General features: G+C 36.8%; 1 protein-coding gene across 1 annotated transcript; it reads left to right on the forward strand.

The window, feature by feature from the left end:
• The first annotated feature begins 117 nt into the window (after positions 1-117).
• On the forward strand, positions 118-9,046 carry LOC123715088. Its single transcript, XM_045669907.1, has 9 exons — positions 118-270; positions 1,927-2,040; positions 2,733-2,852; positions 5,396-5,544; positions 6,177-6,338; positions 6,922-7,028; positions 7,639-7,750; positions 8,211-8,361; positions 8,752-9,046. The coding sequence occupies exons 1-9, from the start codon at positions 118-120 to the stop codon at positions 8,941-8,943; spliced, it is 1,260 nt and encodes a 419-aa protein (XP_045525863.1). The 3' UTR covers positions 8,944-9,046.
• Positions 9,047-9,498: the final 452 nt, after the last annotated feature.

Here is a 9,498-nt window from a genome sequence, read left to right on the forward strand (position 1 = left end):
GAAAAAGTATTGTAGAGTATGTGAGACTACAGGCCCTAACGATGTAAATAGGCATGGTATCGGTATCATAATCCAGCTATCAATTAATAACAAAACCTTGACACTGGAGTCTCCAAAATGATTTTCGCGATAGCGGTCGCGTTGGTGATATTTCATATTTATAATCCGTATACGGAAGAACCGAAAGCAATATTTGGGATATATTCAGTGCCTGGGAAGTGGTATTATCTAAAATATGTCATCTTTTCGTGTATATATTACTTTAGAAAAGTGAGTTGTGCTATAAAGTAACATTTTGGCAATTAGTCTGAAGTATCTGACGTAGAATAACGTATTAACGCTATCAGACAAACTGTTTGTCTGTAATAATAATTAAGCCTCGTGTATTCCTTGAAAATTTACAAAATAAACACACACATAAAATATATATGTATATATACATTTTTTCTATTTTTTTCCAAGGACCTCTTATGGAGTATAGACCTCCTCCAATTGGCTCCATCTCTCTCTGTTTTGAGCATTTTTCTCCCAATCCTCTCCACCAACTTTCTTAAGCTCGTCAGCCCACCGTGCAAGAGGGCGACCACGCTTTCTTTTTCCTGGTGGCCCTTTCCACTTTGTTATCCTCTTTGTCCATCTGTCATTGTTCATTCGAGCGATACAAACCCGCCCATTTCCACTTAAGTTTTTTGCAATGGGATAGTGCATCAATAACCTTCGTTTTGTTTCTAATTTGTGTACTTCTGATCTTGTCCTTCAGTTTTAAATTCCATTCCATTGCTCGTTGACAAGTTGTTATTTTTCTATTTGTGTTCGAGTCAAATATCCATGTTTGGCTACCGTAAGAGTACATGGCAATATACACGTGTCTAAGACTTTCTTTTTTAAGTATATTGGTATCTCTGCCTTCAGTACTTCTTTGTATCCCCAGAATTTGTTCCATGACATCCTAGTTCTCCTATCAACTTCATCATGATGCCGTGAATTTTTAAAAGATATTTCCTTACCCAAGTAGGTGTATTTCTGCACGTATTCTAAGGGGTATCGATTAATTTTGACCGGATCTTGTAGGTGATTTGTCATTATTTTTGTTTTGTTTTTGTTTAATTCTAATCCTATTGCTCGACTAACAGAACATAGTTCGTTCATCATCTCCTCTATTATTAGTGATGCTTCTGAGAATAAAACGATGTCATCAGCAAATCTTAAGTTGTTTAAGTAATTACCGTCAATAATTATACCTTTTTGTGTCTAATTAAGCTGCCATATTTACAACAGTACCTCAAAGCATAATGCCCTTTTCCTAAAGGACCCTTAATCAATTTGGTGAAATTAAATTATTTTTTCGATAAAACCGACCTTGTCCAACTCGTACAAACTAAGAAATAAATTTTTAAGGTTAAACGATTGGTATTTTTTTTCATGGTTACTGAAATAAACAGCCATAACCGTGGATATAATTAAAACATTATTTCTATGATGTATATAAAAGGCGTATAGCGATTTCTTATTTTGATTAATTCAGGTTCAGGTAAATTAAAGTTTGGTTAATTCAGGTGAAACCATAATAATTGTTTAGTGTTGGTATTATAAGCTTTATGAGCTTTGTCGTAGTGGTTGAATCGTGCGAAAGTGCTGTCCTTTCGTTTTGATCCCCGGCTCAGCACCAGGACTTTCTGTCTATGTGTCATTTAACACCCGCTCGCTAGCCATATGTAATAGTAATAATTAACAATGACATAGACTAATGTTTACTGCTTTACCTATTTAAAAATACAAAAAGGTATTTAATAATGATTATGAATCGATTAAAGTGATTTTCTTTTGTCGCTGGCTCAAAGATTATAGTTACAATTTCGAAAACACTAATTATAGTTTATCAATATACTCGTAAAATTACGTTTATTTTATTTTATTATTCTTCAGTATGCAAACAAATACAAAGCAGCCGGTCCGGAAGGTCGAGCTGGACAAGGTGTAAAAGCTATCGCTAATCCAGAAGATATGGAAAAAGTACAACCCTTCAGCGATCATCCCAAGGTACATTCAAAATTTTCGTAAAAAGCTTATAATCTGCACAGCTTCTAAAAATAAAATGTGAAGCCGACACTGAGCTCGAAATGGTTGCTGTGTTTAAATGTGTTAGATTTAACATACGGGAGCCATCTATATGCTGTGTCAAGTCAAGTCTCGACTGGAAAGCCTTTAACATACGGGAGCCATCTATATGCTGTGTCAAGTCAAGTCTCGACTGGAAAGCCTTAAGAGCACTTAGCTAGGCATTCAACTCAAATTCAAACGCAAAAATAATGTTATTCATATAGGTGAACAGATACAGCTATCAACGTCAACAGATAAGATGTTAAATTGATTCTAAATTTACATTTACTACCAGTTCGTCAAGGCGCGTACATGGGGCAAGAAGAACTCTTTTTAATCGCTAAGTTTCGTCATACAAATTGTTTGAACTGGAGCAAATCAATCCTAAGGATTACAATCGAAGCAGCAATGGTGCAATAACTTTCATTGTGTCCTGTCTGTGGTAGTAACTTTAACATAGAAAATTTACAATATCTGCCATGTGAGGTTATACATTACACAACCAATCAAAAGTGAAGAGCAAAATACGTGTTTACCGCTTTAGAGTTTTTGCAACGATTTTGTTTTTTTTTAAATCGTCATATAAACAACAGCACGGCGAAATTATGATTGTATTTTAAATTTAATTATAGGCATTCGATGCGGTTTTCTTCATATCAGCTACTGAGGGAGAAGACAACAAAGGAATCTACGTAGCAGTAGGCAGTGAAAGACGGCCCATGGGCATTTGTAACGGACTTTTGTACATTGGAGTAAGTTGGTCGTTTAAATGAAAAATTTGTTATTTTAAGGTAATTTCCCACTAAATGTAAATATAACGGACTTTCTTACATAATATTTAAAATATTAGGTCCTTAAATATGAAATTGGCGTTTTGTATAGGAGGAACAAAAAGTCGAATATTTTTAAATATAATATATTTAATGAATCAAAGTATGAACCATGGTTTTCTATGCACTTTTGCCATCTTATAGGTTTGATCCCTTGATCCCTTTACTAAAAAAACAGTCGGACGGGAATCAATAAAATATGTGAAGGCGATTTGGACTGCCCCATCAGAGTTAAATTTTTCCCTTGCAACAAGGTCCGGGGAGTACGGAGGATGTCTTAGACATTCCAATTGAAGCTCTTCTAATTTGGTAGCCGTCTGTTGTGCAGTGTGTGGTCTAGCGTTGTCGTGAAATAGCAGTGGCGTGGAGCGATTAACCAGCCATGGTTTGCAATTGCTGACAATAGACATCAGCCGTAATAGTCTGGCCAGATTTGAGAAAACTGCAATGAACAATACCGGCACTAGTCCACCAAACGCTTACAAGTAAGTTTTTTGGGGTTAATTTTCGATTGGGGCAGGATTTGGCTGGCTGGCCAGGATCCAACCATTGCGCTGAGCACTTCCGATTATCGTAAAGAATCCATTTTTCATCACAGGTAATGATTCGGTTTAGAATACCTTCATTATTGTGCCGGTTCAGTAATGTAACGCAGCAGTCGACGCGCGTTTTCGGGTTTGCTTCAGTCAATTTTTTTTTTATGTAATAGCAGGCAAACGGGCAAGAGGCTCACCTGATGTGAAGCGATACCGCCGCCCATGGACACTCACATTGCCAGAAGGCTCGCAAGTGCGTTGCCGGCCTTTCAAGAATTGGTACGCTCTTTTCTTGAAGGACCCTAAGTCGAATTAGTTCGGAAATACTTCAGTGGGCAGCTGGTTCCACATAGTGGTGGTGCGCGGCAAAAACTGCCTTAGAAAACGCTCAGTTGTGGAACGACGGACGTCGAGGTGATACGGATGGTATTTTGTATTTTGCCTTGACGTCCGATAATGAAACTCAGCTGCGGGTATTAGACCGAACAACTTTTCTGAACACTCCCCATGGTAAATGCGGTAGAAGATGCAGAGGGACCCAACATCTCTACGCAACGCCAAGGGATCAAGCCGCACGGAAAGTGATTGGTCGTCGACGATTCGAACCGCTCTTCGTTGAATACGGTCAAGTGGAAGGAGCTGGTACTGGGGAGCTCCCGCCCAGAGGTGAGAACAGTATTCCATGTGGGGCCGTATTTGCGCTTTATAGAGTTGCAAGCGGTGGCCCGGAGTGAAGTACCGTCTCGCCTTGCTGAGCACACCAAGCTTTTTGGAGGCTAATTTAGCCTTCCCTTCCAAATGACCGCGAAACTGGACGTCATTCGATATGTCAACGCCCAATATTCCGATGTTAGCTGAGGCTTTAAGGAGAGTGCCTTCAAAGAGGGGAGTAGCGACAATTCGTGAGATACCCACCTTTCAAGCTTTTTAATATTCCCAATTTGCTTCAAGTGAATTAAAACAGTTTTATCGCTAACACCGCAGCCTGCAGCTAACTCAGACGTGGTTTGCGATGGATCCGCTTCCACAATAGCCTTCAATACTTCATTATCAACTTGGGTCTCAGGCCGTCCACGGGGCTTGTTCTGCAGGTCTAAATTTCCAGAACGAAAACGTTGGAACCAAAAACGGACTGTGTTTTCTTTTGCAACATGACCGCCATACACATCATTCGCCCTTCGAGTCGTTTCCACAGCGCTAGTGCCACGGCGGAACTCGTACTCGTAAATAATGCGATACTTTAAGTTTTCCATTTTGAAAAAATGAGTAACGCAAACAGAAAAAAAACAGAAGAAAAAACAAATGAATGACGGTCATCGAAGCACAAATACATGAGTAAATAGCTGTACAAATTTGAATATGAAATTCCTAACCAAAGAGCAGGTATTTGAGGTCAAAGTGGCCAGTACGACAAAACGCCAATTTCATATGTAAGGACCTAATATTTATCGTTATATATATTACCAAGTTACGTGAAGATGCGATGTAAGAACAAAGTCTTCGAACACTTATAACTCGAGAACGGCTGGACCGATTTTTCATTTTTTCTGGTTCCGGTTCGAATAGCAGAATAATATAATAATTGAAGAAAAAAATAAAGATAACAGAATTCTAACTTGATATATTTATTGGTTGTCACTATTATCTTAATAAAGTAGTGAACTTCATATTTATTTTGTAATCATATTATTACGTTTATGAAATGATCAGATCGATACAAAGAGTCCCCTCGTGAGTATGTCTGTCAGTCTGAGAAAGTTGCAAGGTTCTGAGCCTTGTTGAGTTCTTATGACATTTTCACACGTGTATCCTTTCTATAACAAATTTTCATATGTATCTGATTTGTCCTCCTTGTAACATGTCCGATGTTCACACAGTAAGCTTTTTAAGCTTATAAACTATCATAATATCATGCTTTAAAATTGTCAGTTACCAGATAAAGGCCTGCTTTGTAGTAAGAAAATTCCTGATACAGTCCTCTTTGGTGCTGAAGATGATACATTTGGTGCTGAGGGGATCAGAATAACGATGGTCGAGCCGATGAAGAAATGGAATATAGCGTATAAAGGACAGATGTGGTATGAAAGTTTTAAATAGAATAAAAGTTCTGTATTCGTTTTTATTCAATTGTTACAAATATATATAAATGTTGAACTGTAACTAGTGATTGAAAAACTGCTATGAATAAGTTATTTTATCGTCTGTAAAAAGTATTCAAGAGCGTGTTGTGTTCAATACCTACTGCTAAATATACTATTTTACAGTATGGAAAATAAAGCGTTATTAAAAGTATTATGTATAAAGCATAACGGAGTAAAGTAAATGAACGGTTCCTGGGCCTGGGCTGGAGTATTTTAGTTTTACTTTATATTAAACACTCGCGTACAACACTAAAATATAAGCGAAGTAGTGAAATGTTAATTGCTATGTAACGAATAAATGTAACTTGAAGAGAGTGCCTGCGTATGGCTATACTCTCGGGGTATAACTCCGAGGATTTAGGAAATTATAAACGCGGGCAGCCTTGACACGTACAGTAACTTATCATTAGTTTAATAAACAATCCATTAAAAAAAACCAATCCAATTACATAAGATAACATCGTTGTAAATGATATATCTTCCCATCTATACAACTAATACTTAATAAATCGTGAGACTTGGCAAGAAAATCACATGATTATTAATATAGATATACTAAACTATTTCAGGTTCCAAAACGAACCGAACAAGACTGTAGAAGTCGAACTAACCGGAGACTGGACTGCTACCTACAAATACTTTGACTACGACACAGATTTGTATCCGCCTGCTGTCATCAGATCCATTGCAAGAGAAAGCTGGAGTCGCGAGTATTTTGAACGACTTAAGGAGTAAGTAGAAACTCAATAAGGTTTACTTATTATACTAAAAATATGCATTTCCTCCGGTTTTTTCGTTGGTAAGTTGGTAAGAAAAGCCAAATGTTTATACAGTAAACCCCTAATAACCCCCAGGATTACGGGATTTTCTCCATATAACGCGAGGATTGCACACATTATATATCTGTAAATTTATATGATATATCCGCACTTATTTCGTTCATAACATTTTTTTCTTAATATTCAATTCAAAACCCCTTTAACGAGAAAAAGTTTAACGTACATCATTTGTATATAACGAATTATATGAGGTCATGCAAGCGCGTTATGCGAGAATACTCCTACAACGCGTTTCCTATAACGCAAAAGTTATCTACCGTGTTATAGGGAAATCCCTTGAAAATGAAAATCTTTCCTCTTCATAATTAGTGTAGATTAAAATAATAAAAATTACGATTTAAAAACTGAAGCTTTCTGACATAAGCGCATTTTAACACACTTCTAACATACATTATACAAAATTAAAAATAACCCTAAGTAATGTATGTCCTATTTGTTTGCCTTTTTCCTATATTTTATCAAAGGATTCTTAAAGGGCCCACCAATCGCACTACGAACAATTCGGAACAATGAAATGCAACTTTAAAATTGGCGATGAAAAATACCATGTGACGATGCCGTCTTTTCGAGACCATAGCTTCGGTGAGTGCTAGTTGCAGTCGATTAATACTTAATTTATTGTAAATAAAAAATAAATAAATGCATAATGCCAAAATTGCCGAATAAGGTGTGGGAATTTTAAGTTCAGAGACTGTTTTATAACTAGCTGATGTACAGCCTAGCAGTTAATGAATGTCGTGTAACAGATAAGCTAAACTCAATGTATGATTTTATGAAAGTAATATATTTTATTATTGGATACAAAATAAATATTAAAGCACCACTCTCTCAATTACAATGTGCCTTGATTTTTGATGATATTTTTCTTAGTTTATAAAAAATAAATTTCTGGTCGATACGCAACGGTTTAGAACATTGACCAGTATAGATACCGGTATCTTGAACAAATGTCATTGCCTGCGCAAAAGCGATTTTAAAGGATCACTGGGAGGTTCGGCAGGCGGTAGTGGGTGGCGGTGGGAGAGTGACGTGTCGATCGCGTGATTGGTCAATCAGTTGACGTTTGTGTCCTGCGCTGTGTACGACACGAAACATTCCCCCACTCCCTTGTTCAATGTTCAAGATGTTTGCCGGTATCTATAGCTAAGGCGAAAATTTTAAATGTATTATCTTTTATTTTCGTGAATTTCAGGAAAGACACGCGATTGGTCGCTGATGCACAGATATGCTTTTAACCATATTTTTGTCGAGAACGGTCTGAATTTGAGCCTCGGAGTTGTTTGCCAACCTGCAACAGCAACTAGGTATAAGTTTAACATTATCTTCATGCTTTCCGCCTTGGATTATTTTTAAACTTTAACGTATCATAGAATCGAAAACTGTTCTCAACATTGTCGCTTCGTAGACGTTGAATAATGTAATCAACACATCTTTGTTTTGATGGACCTAAATGAGAACGTATGTAGGTAGCGATAGTTGTATAGGTAAAATAAAAAAACTAATAACGACTTTTGCGCATCTTCTCTTGACTTTGATTTAGGTCAAGGCATCTTAAAATACACCACTTTGCATTGAATCGACGCTCTTCTTCTGGATACTTTGAAATTTTCTGCTTATTAGTATCGCAACTACGGGGTTTCGAGTCCGTCGTGTTTGTTAATCATTTTAAAATGTAATATTCCGTGTAGTCAAATAACAGCGTTACAATTAAAGTAATTAATCAACTCCACAATTGGGATATTTATTCCTTTTTTTCATATCCAGTTTTGAACTGGGCATGGTAGGTCTGCCGAATGGGGAAGTACACCCCATAGAATGGGTGGACTTCCAGTTGTGGCAACACGGAGAAGGAGGCAACACACCAAAGGATTACGCTTTCAGGTGTAAAGCGGGAGACACTGAGTACACGATCCAGGTATTTAAATATACCCTGCATTTAGCAGTCAGGACTTTTTGTTTGTATGTGAACAGTAACCAAAACACGACCTTGAAAGTCCAGTAGCACTATAACCATAGCTCCTCAGATTTCTATATCTGTTTCGTGATATTTTTTTTTAATAATTAGGCCTAAGGCATGCCGTACTTGTACGCTATTCGTAGATCAGTCGATATCTAACTAACCCAAACTGCGCTGTACTCTATGATTAAGATTCAGAAACTTAGCTGTAATTTTGTTGCCCGTTCCCGGCTAAGTATTGGGCACCACTCCAAATAGCGAAAATGACGATGTTACTTTAATTTCATACAAAAACAAGGATGGTTGTGGGTAATATAAGATATATATAAACTTACTAAATTTTTTCAGGTTATAGTTGAATACGAGTCAGTACATTACGTGTCTCGAGACTGGGAAGCGCAGATGAAAGAGAGATTCTGCAAATATATTGTGAATGGTGTTCCTGGCAGAGGCCTCTCCGAATTCCACTACCGCCATCGCGGTGGAAGACCTGTCAATGTTACCGATCCTGAGTGGTTTAAAAATATGAATTCAAAATAGAAAATTAAATTTATACAAATGTTAATACATGCGACATTGCTTACTGTTGGATATTAGGATTGAAATAAACTGATGGATTAATAAAAGTGGTTTTTCACCTCAATTTTGTTTCATATAACGCGAGGGTTATAAACTCTGGTATGATTGTGGCCCTCATTTCAGGTCGAAATTATCGTTTACAACATAGCTCGGTGAATTTCGTATCATCTATTTCTGTAAAATATGGTCAAGGCTTAGTACAATTTTATATCTACATTATTACATGCATAGTACTTATACAATAAAATTTATAAGTTCTGAAAAAGTTAAATCTTTTTATTTCTGAAACAGAACTATTATCGAAAAACTGCTTTCAAAACAGATTATGGGATTGGACCTCATACAATAGCTATGAAACAGACAAACGACCGAACCTTATAATATTTGACAACCAAGTAACAATGGATTGTTTCTTAAAAACAAAAGACCAATGTATGTATTTTTTATATACATGTGTCTTTACTACGACATCATGGAACGTTACGATCTAGCCTAACTTAAGACTAATAAGTAATT

The sequence above is a fragment of the Pieris brassicae genome, chromosome 10, assembly GCF_905147105.1.
Source record: "Pieris brassicae chromosome 10, ilPieBrab1.1, whole genome shotgun sequence".
In the NCBI taxonomy this organism is placed as follows: domain Eukaryota; kingdom Metazoa; phylum Arthropoda; class Insecta; order Lepidoptera; family Pieridae; genus Pieris; species Pieris brassicae.